Consider the following 24,286-nt stretch of genomic DNA (forward strand, 5'->3'; position numbering starts at 1 on the left):
TAAGCTGCACTCTTTTGTCAACTCGTTAGGAGACGACCTGAGATTTCTACTCCCAGTATTTTGTTCTTAATTTTGTGACAAATCTTTTCTAAATTGATAAGCGGATTTTAGTCGGTTAAGAACTGTACTTGCAACGCTGTTTCCTCTATAAATTCTTAATCGGCCAATTTCCGCAGAGAAAACCGTATTGTAAGTACAGTTCTTAATCGACTAAAATCCGCTTATCAATTTAAAAAAAGGGTTGTCATAATTTTAGAATAAAAATACTGGAAGTATGAGTCCCAAGTCGGCTCCCAACGAGTTGACAAAAGAGTGCTATTTTATTAATCAGAAGTTTTCCGAGAAATTTTTAAGTTTGAGAAACAGAAAAATAAATAATAGTAAATTTAAGCAATGGAAATTAACGAGAGAATTTATATAATTCGAATAAACGCCTTGACCGGGAGAAAATTAATTAGAAGTTCTATCCTTGTTGAATTTTCCCAAGTGTAATAATAAAAGGTTGTTGTTCTACTTGGTCATCCCTTACTTAATAAGGGAAAGTCAAGTAACTAACCAACCAGCCCTATCTCTCAAATCCTAATCCTTTCCTAAGAAAGAATTAGAGTCAGAGACTAGAGGGTAAGCCAACAATTTTCAGTTAAAATTGACACTTGAGAATTCCAACTCAAGGTTCCCCTCTTAATCAGCTCCCAATCAAGTTAGGGAACTACTCCATTAACATGGATATAACTTTCACAGAATTGAAAAGGGAATAGAAGGAAGACATGATGAACAATAACTGAAAATTAATTAAAAGTAAAAAATGGTTCCTTGCATTAATAAATCCTAAAATCATAAACATACTTATCCAAACAGGGTGAATGGGCATAGCCATCCCACTGTATCTGCACCAATGTCTGGGTTGGGGGCTTTTAAAATTTTTATATGTTCTAAGATGTCCTCAAACAGTACCTGACTAAGTTTTGCCTCGTCAAGGTTACATGTGGCTAGATCTCTACGCTTCTGAACTCCTGGGATCCAGTGATCATCCCAAAAGGATATGATCTTCCCATCGCCTTTCCTCCAAATAAGGTTTTTTTTTGGAATTCCTCCCAGACCTTAGTTATTCCAATCCAAGCATTTGAGTTGATAGCCTTCTTGTGGACTTTCGGAATGGTGTTGTCTCCTCCCCCATATTTTGTTCTCATCACCTGAACCCATAGGGCATCCCTTTTATGGATTAATCCCCAGGCTAATTTCATGAGAAATAATTGATTTGTCTCCTACACCCTTCGTATTCCTAGACCACCCTCCTCTTTCAGTTTGCAAATTTTCTCCCAATTTAGGAGGTGAACTTTTTTTTCTTCATCGCTGCTTTTCCAAAGGAAATCCCTATAGATTTTATCCATTTTTGCACAAACTGCCATAGAAATCTTCATAGTTTGCATGCAATAGTTAGGTATAGTTGATAGCACCGATTGGATAAAGGTGCATCTCCCCGTAAAGGATAGAAATTTCTTATTCCAACTAGAAAGCTTGGCTTGCATACGTCAAGGATGAACTGGAAATGTTGTTGTTTGCACTTCTCATGTATTAAGGGCACTCCTAAATACTTTTCCGAATTTGCCGTGAGGGTCACCCCAAGCTCCTGGCTTAAATGTTGCTTGACATTGTGATTGACATTTTTTGAGAAGAAAATACAAGACTTGTTGAAACTGATCTTTGTCCTGAACTTTTGCAAAATGTATGTAAGGTATTTTTGATAATTTGCACACTTTCACTAGTAGTTCTAGAAAAACAAACTAGATCATCTGCAAAACAAAGATGAGATATTTTAGGCCCATTTCTAGAAATAGTTATTGGTTCCCATTTCTTATCAGCAACAAGTTTATTAATAAGGTGAGGTAAAGGCTCGATACAAAGGATAAAGAGATAAGGTGAGAGGGGATCTCCCTGTCTTATTCCCCTTGTAGGAGAGAAGGCCTTAGACGGTGAACCATTCCAAAGAAGATTCATAGTAGGAGTGGATATGCAGTAGGTAATAACATTAATGATCTCTTCTGGAATACCAATATCTTTCAAGGTTTCCACCACGAAATTCTAATTTAATCTGTCGTAGGCTTTCTCTAGGTTAATCTTTATGGCCATGATCCCTTTCCCTTGACTCCTATTACACATGGTGTGAACAACCTCCTATGCGACCAAGATATTATCTGCGCTAACTCTGCCAGGGACAAAACTAGCTTGAGTGTTAGAAATAAGCACAGGCATATATTTTTTCAGTCTAGAGACAATAATTTTAGTAACCACTTTGTAGCAAACGTTACAGAGACTGATTGGTCTAAAGTGGCTAAAATTTTCTGGGGCAGAAATTTTGGGGATGATCGCAATGAGCATTTTGTTCACTTTATTAAGTTTGTGGGTTGTTGAAAACTGGACTTCACCCAGGTCTTGAGGGAATCAACAATAATATTCCAGGATTGCTGGAATGCCATCACTGTCCGGGGCCTTCCAACTTCCCATATAAAAAATGGCAGCTCTAATTTCTTTCTGAGAAATCTCTCTGGAAATATCCATGTAATCCCCTCTAAGGAGCTTCGGGAAACAGCCAGACAATAGGAAAGCACTGTAATTCGAGTACGTGGAATATAGGGCCTTGAAATAGCTCACGCCCCAACTCTTTAAACACTCGACATCATCAATCCATTCTCCCGCTTCATTTTTAGGGGCTGTTATTTTATTCTTTTTTCTCCTGCCATTGGCTCTCTGATAGAAATATCTGGTATTTCTATCCCCAAAATTGAGGTTTTTACTCCTTGCCATCTGCTGCCAGTAAACTTCCTCCTGCACCGTAATGCCTTCATACTCCAGCCAAAGCTCCTTTTGGAATTTATCTAGGAAAGAATTTGGGTTGAACATTAGGTTTTTGGTAATTCCCTCTAGCCTTGATAGAATTTGCTGCTTTTTTCTGAGGATATGACCAAAAACTTCTCTGTTCCAAATTTTTGCTTCTTGTGTAAAGTTGGCAATGTTCTGAGTGAAGTTATTTCTGTTATCCCAACTTCGTTTTACAAGGTTGTTGTAGTCCTCATGAAGAATTCAGGGAGTAAGGAAACAAAAAGTTTTGTTAACCCCCTCAAGATGAGCCATCTGAAAGTCAAGTAAAATAGGGAGATGATCAGACTTAAGTTTAAGCAAATGTTTCACCCCTACTTCTTTAAAGCGGTCAGTAAAATCAAGGTTGCTAAGATAACGATCTAGCCTTCTTTTAACATTATTTCTTTGCCAAGTAAAGGGAGGCCCCAAAAAATTTAAATTATTTAAACCACAATTATTTATACAATTTAAAAATCCACTAGTATCTATAGAAATGTTAGAAGAGCCCCCTGAATCCTCAAGAGAAAGAATGGAGTTGAAATCTCCTCCTAAGCACCAAGGTCCATTTATATTTGCTGCAATATCTTCAAACATCTCCCAAAGCACTCTCCTATTTGCTGCTTGGGGACTTCCATAAACAGCAATGAAGTACCAAGGATCTTCATTTTTCCACTGTACTTCTAGGTGAACCAATTGCTTATGGGTTAGGATTGGTTTAACTTTCCAGAACGCCAATTTCCATAAGCACCAAATTTCTCCTGAGAAGCCTTCATTTTCACTAATGCACCAGGAGTCAAAGCCAAGGTTTTTAATAACATTTTTAGCCTTTTTGCCTGATATGTGGGTCTCCAGAAGAATGCAAAAGTTAGATTTATATCTAGAATTTAAATTAAAAAATAGTGTGAACCCCCTTTGCAGAGGCCACTCTACAATTCTAAATAATTATATTCATCATAAAATAGATTATATAAAGAAGTCACAGAAAGCAAGAATTTAGCATGAGAGAAGAAAAACTCCCTGTTCCAAGATATAAAGGAGGCTATCAAGCTTTCATATCTTGTGCAGAGTTAACCTTTGTATCAGCTCTATTAGGAGGGTTGTCAGTTTACATCGGCATCTCTATAGTCATATTTATTGGCATATTGGTAGTTCCTACCTGTTCAGGTGGTTTGTCTTTATAGTAGCTGACTTGATCCCCATTTATTAACCCACCCATAATCCTTGATATGAGATAGGTTGAGTTAGAGTCCAAATTGCCACTAGTGGAAGTAACCTGTCCTTCTAGATGTCTGTTATAATTCTCTTTGCCGGACCTTTTGAATTGTTGTCAATGGTCTTGATGATTATCATCCTCTCTTGCAATAACAATTTGATTTTGTTGATTTGCTTCTTGGCTGATTGGTTGAAAGTGTTGCTTTTCTTTATTATTTCTGCATGCGACGTTGCATGTCTGGTTTTTTTTGCTTTTCTCATTTTTTCTAATTTTGTGTGAATAATTTTTGGCACCTTGTTTAGGCCCTGATTTGGCACTTATTTGATTGGGTTCCTCCCTGCTGTAGGGTTGCATTTCCTTTTTAGTGGCTGTTATTTCATTGTTTTAACTAGGTTGATTCTTTTCCTTGAATAGAGATAATCTTTCCTTTCATGGATTCCTCACCCTCCTCCAAAGTTACTTCCTCATTTAGGATTTCAAATCTGGATCCATGTCCCTTCTTTTCTTTGGCAGTATTAATCTCATTAATTCTTAAATTCCTTTTTCTTTGAGCTTTCCTGACTACCATCCATGGGCTAAAGGGGCTAGGCTCACTAGTATGAGTGTTGTCTAGTTAGAAGGATCTACTTTGTTGAGGATTACTAACGGTAGTATTATGATTTTCATTAATTGTACCATTATTTTCTCCCCCAATTTTTTCTTTCCCTTTTTGTGGATTCTGAAGATTTTGGTCTTGCTTCTGGTGGCTGCAGATGTTGCTGTTCTCCTTGTGGTGGTTCCGATCACTATTGCCACCTTGATCAAAATTTGTCCCTGTGACATGCTTCCTCATTTCTAGACAGTCATCCATCTTATGCCCATATCTTTCGCAGTAGAAACAGATCTGATGCAATCCTTCATAGACCAAATAGAATTCCTTACCTAAGGTTGCAAAGGACGGCACCAGTTGCTTCCTCAAATCGATTTTCACGCAAATACGAGCGAATTTACCACTCGAGTGAATAGAAGTATTTTCATCTATCCGCAACATGGTTCCCAATATTTTTCCAACCTTCCATAAGAAATATCTATTGTAAAGTTCTACTGGAAGATTTGGAATTCTGACCCAAACCGCTAGTTTATGGACTTCCATTTCTTGAGGCATGAACAACGGTCTCCATCTTTGGATTAGCAGATAGTGGTCTGCTATCATCCAAGGCCCCTCAAATAAGGCGTGTACGTAGTCATCTTGATTCGAGAACCTAACTAGAAAAAATCCTCCTTCTAAATCCATGACTCGGGTTGTTTCTTTGACAGTCACCGCTTGTTGATCCATCTTTCCATTGCCTGAAGGTTGATCTTTTTTCCTAGAGGTTTGACAATTAGGGTCTGTTTCCATGGTTTGCACCAGTCTTCATATTCTTCAAGGGTAACGTAAATGTTGGGTTTTGAATTGAAGGGAGCTTGATCGCAGAGATCCAAATCTAAGGATTCACTATCCGAGATATACTCTTCTGCCACCATTTTCGCTATTTCCTCTGGGTTAAGCTTTCCCAGGCCATCACGAACCAAACTGTCTCTATAGAAAATTCTCGGTGGTTGAGTCGGGATGGTTTCTGATACTACTTCAGCATCTGATCCTTCAGCGTTTATCTCCATAGGAGTCTCTATCTTTCCAGAATTCTCAGGTTGGTGGAATGTTTCCTCCATACAATCATCTGGCTGTTTAATATCTTGCATCTTGACATTTTTCATGCTTCTTGCCACCAAGTCTTCTTCCTCCGGTGATCTTTTTTCCGTTTCCAGGGAGGGAGTATTCGTGTCCATCAGAAATGTTTCAGCGAGAGAAAATCCCAAATATATATTTGTATTCTAATCCCATAAGTTATTTTAGTTCCTGTGGAGATATAAGATGTTCACACGTGAATGTCACATTACATAACAACTACAATGATAAATAATGCAACAAAGTGTTTTAATCTTTTGGTCAACGATAGGTCATTCTGTGTTTCTGTTTTTACTTTTTAGTCGAAGGGCATTAGCATAGAGTCGAAACCAATTAAATCTAAATCCAACTCAAATATTTTAAAGATGTAAAACCGAGTTAAATTATATTGATTCGATACATAATTAGTGTATAAATTTTATATAATAAAACTAATGCTATTTTATTTAAAGATTGAATTTAATAAATATTATATAATATTTACACAAAAAAAAATTATTTTAAATAAAAAATAACACTATATAATATAAAGGGCAAATGCATATATAAATCAATTGAAGGCCAATAAATATTACACATATCTACCAAAACGAAAAATGTTATAAGGATCTACCAAGTGAATTTTTTTATGTAATTCGAATAAGACCTATTCGAATTATAGAATCCAATACTAATTCGAAGTAGTGCAATTCGAATTATGCATGAACGAAATGTACTACTAATTCGAATGAGGTTGAATCGAACCATGCATGCACGTTACACCCTGTTTTGAGCACATGGTAATTCAAAACAATGTGCTTCGATTTGCCCATAGTATACTAATTCGAGGTGGGCTAATTCAAATTAGAACCATGGAGTAGCCCAAGATAATTCTAATTGGTCTCATTCGAATTACCAATGAATGCCTTATAAATATAGTTCGAGTTCAGCTCATTCGAACCACAAATTCGACCCCCTGCCCCACCAAATTTCAGAAAAAACACCATTCTGAAACTGCAAGAAAGTGTTCAACATTCGAATATTTTGTTGATGGGGGATAATCCGGACCGATTTTATCATCTAGATGGAGTGACTCATATAGCTGGTGTCATCAATGAAGAGGTTAGTGAGCATATTTTTTCAAAAATATTTCATGTTTTTTTTATTATAACGCTAGTCATTATCTAGAGTTGTTAAGTTAGATAGAGTTGTTGTATTAGTGATTTATTAGTTTATAGAGATTCGATGGAGGAATTTTAAATTTGGGTAGTGATTACAAATAAGTAGAAGAGTCTGAGTAGTAAAGATGGTGGGGGTGCAACTTATTTAGAGTCAATTTTATGCTTTAACATTAAACTTAGTCGTTAAAGTAAATTTTTTTGTCAACGTTATACTATTTTTTGTTAAACCCAACTTGATGCTTATATGATGTATTTGAACGCGTAAAATTAATTGGTTTTGTACAAGTTATATTATTTGGATTAAGATATACATTAGTTGATGATGTTGTATAAATATGTTTCGAGCTGAGAGACAATCTGATACGTTCTTTATGTAACCCCAACAATGTATCACGAGCATGCGACGGCAGCAAGCTATGCGCCTGGACGAGAGGATCGTTCCGTACTTACAGATGGCCGGTTTATACCATCTTGCGAGGTTGAACGAGAGTTGGTTTAGATTGGATGAGCTGCTGGTTAGTGCATTTGTGGAGCGATGGCGTCTAGAGACGCACACGTTTCATATGCCGTTCAGGGAGTGCACGATTACACTATAGGACATGGCGTACCAGTTAGGGCTGCCGATTGATGGACATTATGTTTGTGGTTACCTGACAGATTTTCAGACGTACATCGAGGATGGTCGTCCAGCTTGGGCGTGGTTCGAGGAGCTACTGGGTGTATTGCCTCCTGTGAACTGCATCTAGAAGTTTGCAGTATTCGGAGAGCTTTCTGATAGTGCTGATGAGCCCACTGTTAGGAAGTATACCCGAACCTATATCATGATGTTGTTGGGGACTCAACTATTTGGTGATAAGTCCGGTACTCGCATTCACATTAGCTGGCTGCCGTACGTAGCCAGGCTTGAGGACATGGGTGGGTACCGCTGGGGATCAGCTGCTCTCTCATGGTTATACCGGTGCATGTGCTGCGTGGCGAGCAGACACGTGGTGAAGTTAGTCGGACCGTTACAGCTGCTTCAGTCATGGATCTTCTGGCGGTTTTCTAAATTCTGACCCGCTGGATATGATACGTTCGGCTACCCTTTGGCTTCAAGGTACTATTATATTCAAATGCTTTATTTGTCACAATTATTAAGTGTTAGGAAAAACAACCAGGACTTAGCATTCTCACCCTCCACAAGTGCAAATGCAATTGGCAGGATGTTGGAGTTTCCGTCTTGTGCAATCACAACTAGCAACGTACCCCGTATTTACCGTATATGTGGGTCCTGTCAATACTGACCAACGGCTTGCAATGCCAGAATGCCTCAATACATGATGAGAATGTCCAAAAAAGCCAATGAAAATAGGCTTGCGAGTCGTTCACCTGCCCACCCACTCACACAAGACTCCTCCTCAACACTACAACACTATCAGGCATCATCATTTGCACATCTAGGACCCATCGCGGTAACTCAATGTATGACTCATCCCAATTTTTATAAATCTGTGCAACGGCCTTCTACTTAGCCAACCAAACCCTCCTATAAGTCGGCTGGTGTGCGAAATTATGATCACTACTTTTCACAACTCAAATAATCCCTAGTAATGGCCCCAAAAACTTGGTGCTCAATACCATGGCATAAACACAACTTTGCACAACTAACCAGCAAGTGCACTGGGTCGTCCAAGTAATAAACCTTACGCGAGTAAGGGTCGATCCCACGGAGATTGTTGGTATGAAGCAAGCTATGGTCACCTTGTAAATCTTAGTCAGGCAGACTCAAATGGGTATAGATGATATATGAATAAAACATAAAGATAAAGATAGAGATACTTATGTATATCATTGGTGAGAGCTTCAGATAAGCGTATGAAGATGCTTGTCCCTTCCGTCTCTCTGCTTTCCTACTGTCTTCATCCAATCCTTCTTACTCCTTTCCATGGCAAGCTTATGCAAGGGTTTCACCGTTGTCAGTGGCTACCTCCCATCCTCTCAGTGGAAATGTTCAACGCACCCTGTCACGGCACGGCTATCCATCTGTCGGTTCTCGATCAGGCCGGAATAGAATCCAGTGATTCTTTTGCGTCTGTCACTAACGCCCCGCCCTCAAGAGTTTGAAGCACGTCACAGTCATTCAATCATTGAATCCTACTCAGAATACCACAGACAAGGTTAGACCTTCCGGATTCTCTTGAATGCCGCCATCAGTTCTTGCCTATACCACGAAGACTCTGATCTCACGGAATGGCTGGCTCGTTTGTCAGGCGAGCGCTCGGTTGTCAGGCGATTGATGAGCGGATAATTTATACGCTTTTTGGCATTATTTTTAGTATATTTTTAGTATGATCTAGTTAGTTTTTAGTATATTTTTATTAGTTTTTAGTTAAAATTCACTTTTCTGGACTTTACTATGAGTTTGTGTGTTTTTCTGTGATTTCAGGTATTTTCTGGCTGAAATTGAGGGATCTGAGCAAAAATCTGATCCAGAGACTCAAAAGGACTGCAGATGCTGTTGGATTCTGACCTCCCTGCACTCGAAGTGGATTTTCTGGAGCTACAGAAGCCCAATTGGCGCGCTCTCAACTGCGTTGAAAAGTAGACATCCTGGGCTTTCCAGCAATATATGATAGTCCATACTTTGCCCAAGATTTGATGGCCCAAACCGGCGTTCAAAGTCACCTCAAGAAATTCCAGCGTTAAACGCCGGAACTGGCACCAAAATGGGAGTTAAACGCCCAAACTGGCATAAAAGCTGGCGTTTAACTCCAAGGAGAGTCTCTACACGAAAATGCTTCATTGCTCAGCCCAAGCACACACCAAGTGGGCCCGGAAGTGGATTTCTATGTCATTTACTCATCTCTGTACACCCTAGGCTACTAGTTTTCTATATATAGGACCTTTTACTATTGTATTTTCATCTTTTGATCATGTTTTTATGATTGAACCCTCTTTGGGAGGCTGGCCATTCGGCCATGCCTAGACCTTGTTCTTATGTATTTTCAACGGTGGAGTTTCTACACACCATAGATTAAGGTGTGGAGCTCTGCTGTACCTCGAGTATTAATGCAATTATTATTGTTCTTCTATTCAATTCCGCTTGTTCTTTGTCCAAGATATCACTTGTTCTTCAACTTGATGAATGTGATGATCTGTGACACTCATCATCATTCTCACTCATGAACAAAGTGACTGACAACCACTCTTGTTCTACAAGCATACGAGGCTCTAGTGAATATCTCTTGGATTCTTTAACTGGAATCTTCGTGGTATAGGCGAGAACTGATGGCGGCATTCAAGAGAATCCGGAAGGTCTAAACCTTGTCTGTGGTATTTTGAGTAGGATTCAATGATTGAATGACTGTGACGTGCTTCAAACTCCTAGCAGGCGGGGCGTTAGTGACAGACGCAAAAGGATCGATGGATTTTATTCCGGCCTGACCGAGAACCGACAGCTGATTAGCCTATGCTGTGACAGAGCATCAGGGACGTATTTTCACTGAGAGGATGGGAGGTAGCCATTGACAACGGTGAAACCCTACACGAGCTTGCCATGGAAAGGAGTAAGAAGGATTGGATGAAGACTGTAGGAAAGCAGAGAGACGGAAGGGAAGGCATCTTCATACGCTTGTCTGAAGCTCTCACCAATGATATACATAAGTATCTCTATCTTTATCTTTATGCTCTATTCGTTTATCACTATACCCATTTGAGTCTGCCTGACTGAGATTTACAAGGTGACCATAGCTTGCTTCATACCAACAATCTCCGTGGGATCGACCCTTACTCACGTAAGGTATTACTTGGACGACCCAGTGCACTTGCTGGTTAGTTGTGCGAAGTTGTATTGATCACAATTTTGTGCACCAAGTTTTTGGCGCCGTTGTCGGGGATTGTTTGTGTATGGACAACTGACGGTTCATCTTGTTGCTTAGATTAGGTATTATTTTTCTTCAGAGTTCTTAAGAATGAATTCTAGTGTTTCAAGGTGATGTTCTTATCATCACCAAAGCTGATTGATCATCATCAATTTAGCTCTTGAATGCAATGTCCTGCTGAAGCTTAGCTAGCTATGTCTAATTCCTTTAGACTAAAGCTTTAGACTAACATTGCATGATTCCTGGAATTCTCATTAAGAATTTTGATACCTTTATTCTCTTTTCCACTTAATTTTCGAAAAATATAAAAAATTTACAAAATCATAAAAATCCAAAAATATTGCATGTTTCTGTTCTTCTTGCATTCATTCATATGTCTTCATTAATCTTCAAGATGTTCTTGATGATTTCCTTGTTTTGATCTTTGAATTCTATTGACTTGAGTGTTTTGTTGTTTCTCATGTGCATTCTCATCTTGTTAGTGTCAGTAGTATACAAACTGCTAAGTTTGGTGTCTTACATGCATTGTTATTTGATTTTAGTTGCATTTTGATTATTGCTCATTATTAAAAATCCAAAAATATTTTTAATTTGTGTCTTTTCAAGTCAATAATACAGAGAATTGAAGATTCAGAACATACTGCAGAGGAATCACACAGAAAAAGCTGGGCATTCAAAAATGCCCAGTGAAGAAGACAGACTGGCGTTTAAACGCCAGCCAGGGTGCCTGGCTGGGCGTTTAACGCCCAAAAGGGTAGTAGTTTGGGCGTTAAACGCCAGAATGTGCACCATTCTGGGCGTTTAACGCCAGGATGGCACAAGGGGGAGGATTTTGTTTTCAAAATCAATTTTTTCAAGTTTTCAAAGTTTTTCAAAATCAAATCTTTTTCAAATCATATCTTTTCAATCAAATGTTTTCAAAATCAATTTCTTTCCTTTTTCAAAGATACTTACTAACAATTAATGATTTGATTGAACATTTTAAGTATGTTGCCTTTTCTGTTGAGAAAGGTTTAATGTTTGAATCATATCTTTTCTTGTTAGGCAAGTCATTAATTTTTAAAATCAAATCTTTTTAAAATTGTTTTCAAATCATATCTTCTCAATCACATCTTTTTAAAACCATAACTTTTCAATCATATCTTTTTAATCACATCTTTTAAAAACCAATCATATCTTCTCAACCACATCTTTTTCAAAATAGTTTTCAATCAAATCTTTTTAATTTCTAATTTCAAAATCTTTTTCAAAAATCACTTTACTTCTTTCCCACTTTTATTTTCGAAAATCAAATTAAAGTTTTTCAAAATTTTTTCAAAATCTTTTTAACTTAAATTTCGAAAATTTCTTCCCTTCTTCTCACATCCTTCTATTTATGGACTAACACTATCCCTTAATGCAAAATTCGAACTCCATCTTCTTTGATAAGTTCGAATTTTCTACTTCTGTCTTCTACTTTTCTTTTCCTCTGACACCTCAAGGAATCTCTATACTGTGACATAGAGGATTCCACATTTTCTTGTTTTCTTCTCTTTCACATGAACAGGAACAAAGACAAAGGCATTCTTGTTGAAGCTGACCCTGAACCTGAAAGGACCTTGAAGCGAAAGCTAAGAGAAGCTAAGGCACAACTCTCTGTAGAGGACCTAACCGAATTCTTCAAAGAAGAAGAAGACATGGCAGCCGAAAACAACAACAATGCCAACAATGCAAGGAAGGTGCTGGGTGACTTTACTGCACCTACTCCCGACTTCTATGGGAGAAGCATCTCTATGCCTGCCATTGGAGCAAACAACTTTGAGCTTAAGCCTTAATTAGTTTCTCTAATGCAACAGAATTGCAAGTTCCATGGACTTCCACTAGAAGATCCTCATCAGTTTTTAGCTGAGTTCTTGCAAATCTATGACACAGTCAAGACTAATGGGGTTGACCCTGAGGTCTACAGACTGATGCTATTCCCTTTTGCTATAAGAGACAGAGCTAGAATATGGTTGGACTCTCAACCTAAAGAAAGCCTGGACTCATGGGAAGAGCTAGTCAATGCCTTCTTGGCAAAGTTCTTTCCACCTCAAAAATTGAGTAAGCTTAGAGTGGAAGTCCAAACCTTCAGACAGAAGGATGGTGAATCCCTCTATGAAGCTTGGGAAAGATACAAACAATTAATCAGAAAGTGTCCCTCAGACATGCTTTCTGAATGGAGTATCATAGGCATTTTCTATGATGGTCTCTCTGAACTATCCAAGATGTCTTTGGATAGCTCTGCTGGAGGATCTCTTCATCTGAAGAAGACGCCTACAGAGGCTCAAGAGCTCATTGAAATGGTTGCAAATAACCAATTCATGTACACTTCTGAAAGAAATCCTGTGAACAATGGGACTGGTCAGAAGAAAGGAGTTCTTGAGATTGACACTCTGAATGCCATATTGGCTCAGAATAAAATATTGACTCAACAAGTCAATTTAATTTCTCAAAATCTGTCTGGAATGCAAAATGCACCAAGCAGTACTAAGGATGCTTCCTCTGAAGAAGAAGCTTATGATCTTGAGAACCCTTCAATGGAAGAGGTGAATTACCTAGGAGAACCCTATGGAAACACCTATAATTCTTCATGGAGAAATCACCCAAATTTCTCATGGAAGAATCAAGAGAGACCTCAACAAGGTTTCAACAATAATGGTGGAAGAAACAGGTTTAGCAATGGCAAGCCTTTTCCATCATCTTCTCAGCAACAGACAGAGAATTCTAAGCAGAACACCTCTGACTTAGCAACCATGGTCTCTGATCTAATCAAAACCACTCAAAGTTTCATAACTGAAACAAGATCCTTCATTAGAAATTTGGAGGCACAAGTGGGACAGCTGAGCAAGAAAATTACTGAACTCCCTCCTAGTACTCTTCCAAGCAATACAGAAGAAAATCCAAAAGGAGAGTGCAAAGCCATAACCATGGCCGAATCTGGAGAGGAGGGAGAGGAAGTGAACGCCACTGAGGAAGACCTCAATGGGCATGCACCAACCTCCAATGAATTCCCTAATGAGGAACCATGGGAATCTGAGGCTCAAAATGAGACCATAGATATTCCATTGGACTTACTTCTGCCATTCATGAGCTCTGATGAGTATTCTTCCTCTGAAGAGGATGAATATGTCACTGAAGAGCAAGTTGCTAAATACCTTGGAGTAATCATGAAGCTAAATGACAAGTTATTTGGAAATGAGACTTGGGAGAATGAACCTCCTTTGCTCACCAAAGGACTGGATGACTTGTCTAGGCAGAAATTACCTCAAAAGAGACAAGATCCTGGGAAGTTTTCCATACCTTGCACCATAGGCACCATGACCTTCAAGAAGGCTCTGTGTGACTTAGGGTCAAGTGTAAACCTCATGCCTCTCTCTGTAATGGAGAAGCTAGGGATCTTTGAGGTACAAGCTGCAAGAATCTCATTAGAGATGGCAGACAATTCAAGAAAACAAGCTTATGGACTTGTATAGGATGTTCTGGTGAAGGTTGAAGACCATTACATCCCTACTGATTTCATAGTCCTAGAGACTGGGAAGTGCATGGATGAATCCATCATCCTTGGCAGACCCTTCCTAGCCACAGCAAAGGCTGTGATTCATGTTGATGGAGGTGAACTGATCATTCAAGTGAATGAAGAATCCTATGTGTTTAAGGCTCAAGGATATCCCTCTGTCACCATGGAGAAGAAGCATGAAGAGCTTCTCTCAAATCAGAGTCAAACAGAGCCCCCACAGTCAAACTCTAAGTTTGGTGTTGGGAGGCCACAACCAAACTCTAAGTTTGGTGTTGAATCCCCACATTCAAACTCTAAGTTTGGTGTTGGGAGGTTCCAACATTGCTCTGAGTATCTGTGAGGCTCCATGAGAGCCCTCTGTCAAGCTACTGACATTAAAGAAGCGCTTGTTGGGAGGCAACCCAATGATTATATTTTATATAGTTTCTTTTGTTATTTTATGTTTTTTGTAGGTTGATGATCATAAGAAGTCACAAAATCCATTGAAAAAGCAAAAACAAAATGAAAAACAGGAAGAAAAACAGCACACCCTGGAGGAAGAACCCACTGGCGTTTAAACGCCAGTGAGGCTAGCAGTTGGGCGTTTAACGCCCAGTCTGGCACCATTCTGGGCGTTTAACGCCAGAAAGGGGCACCAGACTGGCGTTAAACGCCAGGAAAGGGCAAGAACCTGGCGTTAAACGCCAGGAATGGGCATCAGCCCGGCGTTTAACGCCAGAAATGGCTCAAAACGTGATTTTGAGTGCCATTTGGTGCAGGGATGACTTTTCCTTGACACCTCAGGATCTGTGGACCCCACAGGATCCCCACCAACCCACCACACTCTCTCTTCTTCTTCACCCATTCACCAATCACCTCAATACCTCTTCCCCATAAACCCTTCTTCACTCCTTCATTTTCACACCACCTAAACACCACTTCTCCCCCTCTATGGCCGAAACACAAAGCCACTCCCTTCTTCCTCATTTCTTCTTCTTCTACTCTCTTCTTTCTTCTTTTGCTCGAGGACGAGCAAACCTTTTAAGTTTGGTGTGGTAAAAGCATTGCTTTTTGTTTTTCCATAACCATTTATGGCATCCAAAGCCGGTTCAACTGAGAAGGCATGACCTCAAGCCCATCACTAAGAGAAGGATGGAGCAAACAAGAGACCCCTCTCATCAAGAGATCCCTGAGAAACCTCAAAGGATGCACTTTCCTCCACAAGACTATTGGGAGCAAATCAACACCTCCCTAGGAGAATTGAGTTCCAACATGGGACAACTAAGGGTGGAGCACCAAGAACACTCCATCCTCCTCCATGAAATTAGAGAAGATCAAAGAATCATGAGAGAGGAGCAACAAAGACAAGGAAGAGACATTGAGGAGCTCAAGCACTCCATAAGACCTTCAAGAGGAAGAACAAGCCGCCATCACTAAGGTGGACCCGTTCTTTAATCTCCTTGTTCTTTGCTTTTCTGTTTTTCGAAGATTATGCTTTATGTTTATCCATGTTTGTGTCTTATGATCATTAGTGTCTTAGTGTCTATGCCTTAAAGCTATGAATATGAATCCATCACCTTTCTTAAATGAAAACTGTTTTTATTACAAAAGAACAAGAAGTACAGGATTTCGAATTCATCTTTAAAACTAGCTTAATTAGTTTGATGTGGTGACAATACTTTTTGTTTTCTGAATGTATGCTTGAACAGTGAATATGTCTTTTGAATTTGTGGTTCATGAATGTTAAAGTTGTTGGCTCTTGAAAGAATGATGAAAAAGGAGACATGTTACTGAGGATCTGAAAAATCATAAAAATGATTCTTGAAGCAAGAAAAAGCAGTGAATACAAAAAAAAAAAAAAAAGAGAAAGAGAAAAACGAAAAAGAAAAAAAAAGGGGGAGAAAGAAAAAGAAAAGAAAAAGAAAGAAATAAAGTTGTGATCCAAGGCAAAAAGAGTGTGCTTAAGAACCCTGGACACCTCTAATTGGGGACTCTAGCAAAGCTGAGTCACAATCTGAAAAGGTTCACCCAATTATGTGTCTGTGGCATGTATGTATCCGGTGGTAATACCGGAAGACAGAGTGCTTTGGGCCACGGCCAAGACTCAATAAGTAACTGTGTTCAAGAATCATCATACTTAACTAGGAGAATCAATAACACTATCTGGATTCTGAGTTCCTAAAGAAGCCAATCATTCTGAATTTCAAAGGATAGAGTGAGATGCCAAAACTGTTCGGAGGCAAAAGCTACTAGTCCGCTCATCTAATTTGGAGCTAAGTTTCATTGATAATTTGGAGTCTATAGTATATTCTCTTCTTTTTATCTTATTTGATTTTCAGTTGCTTGAGGACAAGCAACAATTTAAGTTTGGTGTTGTGATGAGCGGATAATTTATACGCTTTTTGGCATTGTTTTAGTATATTTTAGTATGATCTAGTTAGTTTTTAGTATATTTTTATTAGTTTTTAGTTAAAATTCACTTTTCTGGACTTTACTATGAGTTTGTGTGTTTTTCTGTGATTTCAGGTATTTTCTGGCTGAAATTGAGGGATCTGAGCAAAAATCTGATCCAGAGACTCAAAAGGACTGCAGATGCTGTTGGATTCTGACCTCCCTGCACTCGAAGTGGATTTTCTGGAGCTACAGAAGCCCAATTGGCGCGCTCTCAACGGCGTTGGAAAGTAGACATCCTGGGCTTTCCAGCAATATATGATACTCCATACTTTGCCCAAGATTTGATGGCCCAAACCGGCGTTCAAAGTCACCTCAAGAAATTCCAGCGTTAAACGCCGAAACTGGCACCAAAATGGGAGTTAAACGCCCAAACTGGCATAAAAGCTGGCGTTTAACTCCAAAGAGAGTCTCTACACGAAAATGCTTCATTTCTCAGCCCAAGCACACACCAAGTGGGCCCAGAAGTGGATTTCTATGTCATTTACTCATCTCTGTACACCCTAGGCTACTAGTTTTCTATATATAGGACCTTTTACTATTGTATTTTCATCTTTTGATCATGTTTTTATGATTGAACCCTCTTTGGGAGGCTGGCCATTCGGCCATGCCTAGACCTTGTTCTTATGTATTTTCAACGGTGGAGTTTCTACACACCATAGATTAAGGTGTGGAGCTCTGCTGTACCTCGAGTATTAATGCAATTATTATTGTTCTTCTATTCAATTCCGCTTGTTCTTTGTCCAAGATATCACTTGTTCTTCAACTTGATGAATGTGATGATCTGTGACACTCATCATCATTCTCACTCATGAACAAAGTGACTGACAACCACTCTTGTTCTACAAGCATACGAGGCTCTAGTGAATATCTCTTGGATTCTTTAACTGGAATCTTCGTGGTATAGGCGAGAACTGATGGCGGCATTCAAGAGAATCCGGAAGGTCTAAACCTTGTCTGTGGTATTCTGAGTAGGATTCAATGATTGAATGACTGTGACGTGCTTCAAACTCCTAGCAGGCGGGGCGTTAGTGACAGACGCAAAAGGATCGATGGATTTATTCCGGCCTGACCGAGAAACCGACAGCTGATTAGCCTATGCTGTGACAGAGCATCAGGGACGTATTTTCACTGAGAGGATGGGAGGTAGCCATTGACAACGGTGAAACCCTACACGAGCTTGCCATGAAAAGGAGTAAGAAGGATTGGATGAAGACTGTAGGAAAGCAGAGAGACGGAAGGGAAGGCATCTTCATACGCTTGTCTGAAGCTCTCACCAATGATATACATAAGTATCTCTAACTTTATCTTTATGCTCTATTCGTTTATCACTATACCCATTTGAGTCTGCCTGACTGAGATTTACAAGGTGACCATAGCTTGCTTCATACCAACAATCTCCGTGGGATCGACCCTTACTCACGTAAGGTATTACTTGGACGACCCAGTGCACTTGCTGGTTAGTTGTGCGAAGTTGTATTGATCACAATTTCGTGCACCAGCGATCAACCATGCATCGTGTATCAGGAATCCAAGAGATATTCACCCAATCTAAGGTAGAACGGAGGTGGTTGTCAGTCACACGTTCATAGGTGAGAATGATGATGAGTGTCACGGATCATCACATTCATCAAGTTGAAGAACAAGTGATATCTTGGAACAAGAACAAGCGGAATTGAATAGAAGAACAATAGTAATTGCATTAATACTCGAGGTACAGCAGAGCTCCACACCTTAATCTATGGTGTGTAGAAACTCCACCGTTGAAAATACATAAGAACAAGGTCTAGGCATGGCCGAATGGCCAGCCTCCCAAAGTGATCAAAAGATCTAAAAATCAAAAGATTCCAAAGATCAGAAGATGATAAATACAATAATAAAAGGTCCTACTTATAGGAAACTAGTAGCCTAGGGTGTACAGAGATAAGTAAATGACATAAAAATCTACTTCTGGGCCCATTTGGTGTGTGCTTGGGCTGAGCAATGAAGCATTTTCGTGTAGAGACTCTTCTTGGAGTTAAACGCCAGCTTTGGTGCCAGTTTGGCCGTTTAACTCCCATTCTTGTGCCAGTTCCGGCGTTTAACGCTGGGAATTCTGAGGGTGACTTTGAACGCCGGTTTGGGCCATCAAATCTTGAGCGAAGTATGGACTATCATATATTGCTGGAAAGCCCAGGATGTCTACTTTCCAACGCCGTTGAGATCGCGCCAATTGGGCTTCTGTAGCTCTAGAAAATCCACTTCGAGTGCAGGGAGGTCAGAATCCAACAGCATCTGCAGTCCTTTTCAGTCTCTGAATCAGATTTTTGCTCAGGTCCCTCAATTTCAGCCAGAAATTACCTGAAATCACAGAAAAACACACAAACTCATAGTAAAGTCCAAAAAAGTGAATTTTAACTAAAAACTAACTAAAACATACTAAAAACATACTAAAAACAATGCCAAAAAGCGTACAAATTATCCGCTCATCACAACACCAAACTTAAATTGTTGCTTGTCCTCAAGCAACTGAAAATCAAATAAATAAAAGAAGAGAATATGCAATGAACTCCAAAAAATCTATGAAGATCAGTATTAATTAGATGAGCGGGGCTTTTAGCTTTTTGCCTCTGAATAGTTTTGGCATCTCACTCTATCCTTTGAAATTCAGAATGATTGGCTTCTTTAGGAACTTAGAATCCAGATAGTGTCATTGATTCTCCTAGTTAAGTATGATGATTCTTGAACACAGCTACTTATTGAGTCTTGGCCTTGGCCCAAAGCACTCTGTCTTCTAGTATTACCACCGGATACATACATGCCACAGACACATAATTGGGTGAACCTTTTCAGATTGGGACTCAGCTTTGCTAGAGTCCCCAATTAGAGGTGTCCAGGGTTCTTAAGCACACTCTTTTTGCCTTGGATCACAACTTTATTTCTTTCTTTTTCTTTCTTTTTCTTTTTCTTTCGTTTTTTTTTTTCGCTTCTCTTTTTTTTTTGTATTCACTGCTTTTTCTTGCTTCAAGAATCATTTTTATGATTTTTCAGATCCTCAGTAACATGTCTCCTTTTTCATCATTCTTTCAAGAGCCAACATTCATGAACCACAAATTCAAAAGACATATGCACTGTTCAAGCATACATTCAGAAAACAAAAGTGTTGCCACCACATCAAAATAATGAAACTGTTATAAAATTCAAAATTCATGCAATTCTTCTCCTTTTCAATTAAGAACATTGTTTATTCAAGAAAGGTGATGGATTCACAGGACATTCATAACTTTAAGGCATAGACACTAATGATCACAAGACACAAACATAGATAAACATAAAGCATAATTTTCGAAAAATAGAAAATTAAAGAACAAGGAGATTAAAGAACGGGTCCACCTTAGTGATGGCGGCTTGTTCTTCCTCTTGAAGGTCTTATGGAGTGCTTGAGCTCCTCAATGTCTCTTCCTTGTCTTTGTTGCTCCTCTCTCATGATTCTTTGATCTTCTCTAATTTTCATGGAGGAGGATGGAATGTTCTTGGTGCTCTACCCTTAGTTGTCCCCATGTTGGAACTCAATTCTCCTAGGGAGGTGTTCAGTTGCTCCCAATAGTCTTGTGGAGGAAAGTGCATCCCTTGAGGCATCTCAGGGATCTCATGATGAGAGGGGTCTCTTGTTTGCTCCATCCTTTTCTTAGTGATGGGCTTATCCTCATCAATGAGGATGTCTCCTTCTATGTCAACTCCTACTGAATAACAGAGGTGACAAATGAGGTGAGGAAAGGCTAACCTTGCTAAGGTGGAGGACTTGTCCGCCACCTTATAGAGTTCTTGGGCTATAACCTCATGAACTTCCACTTCTTCTCCAATCATGATGCTATGAATCATGATGGCCCGGTCTAGAGTAACTTCGGACCGGTTGCTAGTGGGAATGAGGTCATGCCTTCTCAATTGAACCGGCTTCCCTCTTGAATCTCTCTTCCATTGGGCGCCCTCTTCACAAATGTCAGTGAGGACTTGGTCCAACCTTTGATCAAAGTTGACCCTTCTTGTGTAAGGATGTTCATCTCCTTGCATCATAGGCAAGTTGAATGCCAACCTTACATTTTCCGGACTAAAATCCAAGTATTTCCCCCGAACCATAGTAAGCCAATTCTTTGGATCCGGGTTCACACTTTGATCATGGTTCTTGGTGATCCATGCATTGGCATAGAACTCTTGAACCATTAAGATTCCGACTTGGTTGAATGGGGTTGGTTAGAACTTCCCAACCTCTTCTTCGGATCTCATGTCGGATCCCGGATATTCACTCTTTTTGAGTGAAAAAGGGACCTCGGGGACACCTTCTTCAAGGCCACAACTTCATAGAAGTGGTCTTGATGCACCCGAGATGAATCTCTCATCTCCCATGACTCGGAGGTGGAAGCTTTTGCCTTCCCTTTCCTCTTTCTAGAGGTTTCTCCGGCCTTGGATGCCATAAATGGTTATGGAAAACAAAAAGCAATGCTTTTACCACACCAAACTTAAAAGGTTTGCTCGTCCTCGAGCAAAAGAAGAAAGAAGTAGAAGAAGAGAAAGAAATGAGGAAGAAGGAATGGCTTGTGTTCGGCCAAAGAGGGGGAGAAGAGGTGTTTAGGTTGTGTGAAAATGAAGGAGTGAAGAAGGGTTTATATAGGAGGGGGGCTCATGGTTCGGTCATGTGTGGGTGGGTTTGGGAGGGAAAGTGGTCTGAATTTGAAGGGTGAGGTAGGTGGGGTTTTATGAAGGATGGATGTGAGTGGTGAAGAGAAAGATGGGATTTGATAGGTGAAGGGTTTTTTGGGGAAGAGATATTGAGGTGATTGGTGAATGGGTGAAGAAGAAAGAGGGTGGTGGGGTTGGTGGGGATCCTGTGGGGTCCACAGATCCTGAGGTGTCAAGGAAAAGTCATCCCTGCACCAAATGGCATGCAAAAACGCGTTTTGAGCCAATTCTTGCCCTTTCCTGGCGTTTAACGCCAGTCTGGTGCCCCTTTCTGGCGTTAAACGTCCAGAATGGTGCCAGACTGGGCGTTAAACGCCCATCTGCTAGCCTTACTGGCGTTTAAACGCCAGTAGGTTCTTCCTCCAGGGTGTGCTATTTTTCTTCCTGTTTTTCATTCTGTTTTTGCTTTTTCAATTGATTTTGTGACTTCTCATGATCATCAACCTACAAAAAACATAAAATAACAAAGGAAAATAGATAAAATATAACATTGGGTTGCCTCCCAACAAGCGTTTCTTTATTGTCAGTAGCTTGACAGAGGGCTCTCATGGAGCCTCACAAATGCTCAGAGCAATGTTGGACCTCCCAACACCAAACTTAGAGTTTGAACTTAGAGTTTGAATGTGGGGTTCAACACCAAACTTAGAGTTTGGTTGTGGCCTCCCAACACCAAACTTAGAGTTTGACTGTGGGGGCTCTGTTTGACTCTGATTTGAGAGAAGCTCTTCATGCTTCCTCTCCATGGTGACAGAGGGATATCCTTGAGCCTTAAACACAAAGGATTCTTCATTCACTTGAATGATCAGTTCACCTCCATCAACATCAATCACAGCCTTTGCTGTGGCTAGGAAGGGTCTGCCAAGGATGATGGATTCATCCATGCACTTCCCAGTCTGTAGGACTATGAAATCAGCAGGGATGTAATGGTCTTCAATCTTCACCAAAACATCCTCTACAAGTCCATAAGCTTGTTTTCTTGAATTATCTGCCATCTCTAGTGAGATTCTTGCAGCTTGCACCTCAAAGATCCCTAGCTTCTCCATTACAGAGAGAGGCATGAGGTTTACACTTGACCCTAAGTCACACAGAGCCTTCTTGAAGGTCATGGTGCCTATGGTACAAGGTATTGAAAACTTCCCAGGATCTTGTCTCTTTTGAGGTAATTTCTGCCTAGACAAGTCATCCAGTTCTTTGGTGAGCAAAAGAGGTTCATTCTCCCAAGTCTCATCACCAAATAACTTGTCATTTAGCTTCATGATTGCTCCAAGGTATTTAGCAACTTGCTCTTCAGTGACATACTCATCCTCTTCAGAGGAAGAATACTCATCAGAGCTCATGAATGGCAGAAGTAAGTCCAATGGAATCTCTATGGTCTTATTTTGAGCCTCAGATTCCCATGGTTTCTCATTAGGGAACTCATTGGAGGTCAGTGCACGTCCATTGAGGTCTTCCTCAGTGGCGTTCACTTCCTTTCCTTCCTCTCCAAATTCGGCCATGTTGATGGCCTTGCACTCTCCTTTTGGATTTTCTTCTGTATTGCTTGGAAGAGTACTAGGAGGGAGTTCAGTAACTTTCTTGCTCAGCTGTCCCACTTGTGCCTCCAAATTTCTAATGGAGGACCTTGTTTCAGTCATGAAACTTTGAGTGGTTTTGATTATATCAGAGACCATGGTTGCTAAGTCAGAGGGGTTCTGCTTAGAATTCTCTGTCTGTTGCTGAGAAGATGATGGAAAAGGCTTGCCATTGCTAAACCTGTTTCTTCCACCATTATTGTTGTTGAAACCTTGTTGAGGTCTCTGTTGATCCTTCCACGAGAAATTTGGATGATTTCTCCATGAAGAATTATAGGTGTTTCCATAGGGTTCTCCTAGGTAATTCACCTCTTCCATTGAAGGGTTCTCAGGATCATAAGCTTCTTCTTCAGATGAAGCATCCTTAGTACTGCTTAGTGCATTTTGCATTCCAGACAGACTTTGAGAGATCAAATTGACTTGTTGAGTCAATATTTTATTCTGAGCCAATATGGCATTCAGAGTATCAATCTCAAGAACTCCTTTCTTCTGATTAGTCCCATTGTTCACAGGATTCCTTTCAGAAGTGTACATGAATTGGTTGTTTGCAACCATTTCAATTAGCTCTAGAGCTTCTGTAGGCGTCTTCTTCAGATGAAGAGATCCTCCAGCAGAGCTATCCAAAGACATCTTGGATAGTTCAGAGAGACCATCATAGAAAATACCTATGATGCTCCATTCAGAAAGCATGTCAGAAGGACATTTTTTGATCAATTGTTTGTATCTTTCCCAAGCTTCATAGAGGGATTCTCCATCCTTCTGTCTGAAGGTTTGGACTTCCACTCTAAGCTTACTCAATTTTTGAGGTGGAAAGAACTTTGCCAAAAAGGCATTGACTAGCTTTTCCCATGAGTCCAGGCTTTCTTTAGGTTGTGAGTCCAACCATGTCCTAGCTCTGTCTCTTACAGCAAAAGGGAATAGCATAAGTCTGTAGACCTCAGGGTCAACCCCATTAGTCTTGACAGTGTCACAGATTTACAAGAATTCAGCTAAGAACTGATGAGGATCTTCCAATGGAAGTCCATGGAACTTGCAATTCTGTTGCATTAGAGAAACTAATTGAGGTTTAACCTCAAAGTTGTTTGCTCCAATGGCAGGGATAGAGATGCTTCTCCCATAGAAGTCGGGAGTAGGTGCAGTAAAGTCACCCAGCACCTTCCTTGCATTGTTTGCATTGTTGTTGTTTTCGCCTGCCATGTCTTCTTCTTTGAAGATTTCTGTTAGGTCCTCTACAGAG

General features: G+C 40.0%; 1 protein-coding gene and 2 non-coding genes across 3 annotated transcripts; 1 reads left to right on the forward strand and 2 right to left on the reverse strand.

The window, feature by feature from the left end:
• Positions 1 to 4,685: 4,685 nt before the first annotated feature.
• LOC130966685 (uncharacterized) lies at positions 4,686 to 5,345 on the reverse strand. The gene has a single exon (XM_057891506.1). The coding sequence runs from the start codon at positions 5,343 to 5,345 to the stop codon at positions 4,686 to 4,688; it is 660 nt and encodes a 219-aa protein (XP_057747489.1).
• Positions 5,346 to 12,878: 7,533 nt separating this feature from the next.
• LOC130971428 (small nucleolar RNA R71) lies at positions 12,879 to 12,986 on the reverse strand. The gene has a single exon (XR_009082648.1). It is a non-coding gene; the product is annotated as a small nucleolar RNA R71 (small nucleolar RNA).
• A 10,747-nt stretch (positions 12,987 to 23,733) lies between these two features.
• Positions 23,734 to 23,841, forward strand: LOC130972045 (small nucleolar RNA R71). The gene has a single exon (XR_009083247.1). It is a non-coding gene; the product is annotated as a small nucleolar RNA R71 (small nucleolar RNA).
• Positions 23,842 to 24,286: the final 445 nt, after the last annotated feature.

This window comes from Arachis stenosperma, chromosome 3 (assembly GCF_014773155.1).
Source record: "Arachis stenosperma cultivar V10309 chromosome 3, arast.V10309.gnm1.PFL2, whole genome shotgun sequence".
NCBI classification, from domain to species: domain Eukaryota; kingdom Viridiplantae; phylum Streptophyta; class Magnoliopsida; order Fabales; family Fabaceae; genus Arachis; species Arachis stenosperma.

Excerpts from the sequence above, each read along its gene's own strand:
- LOC130966685 (XM_057891506.1), bottom strand. The coding sequence starts at position 5,345 with ATGGATTTAGAAGGAGGATTTTTTCTAGTTAGGTTCTCGAATCAAGAT.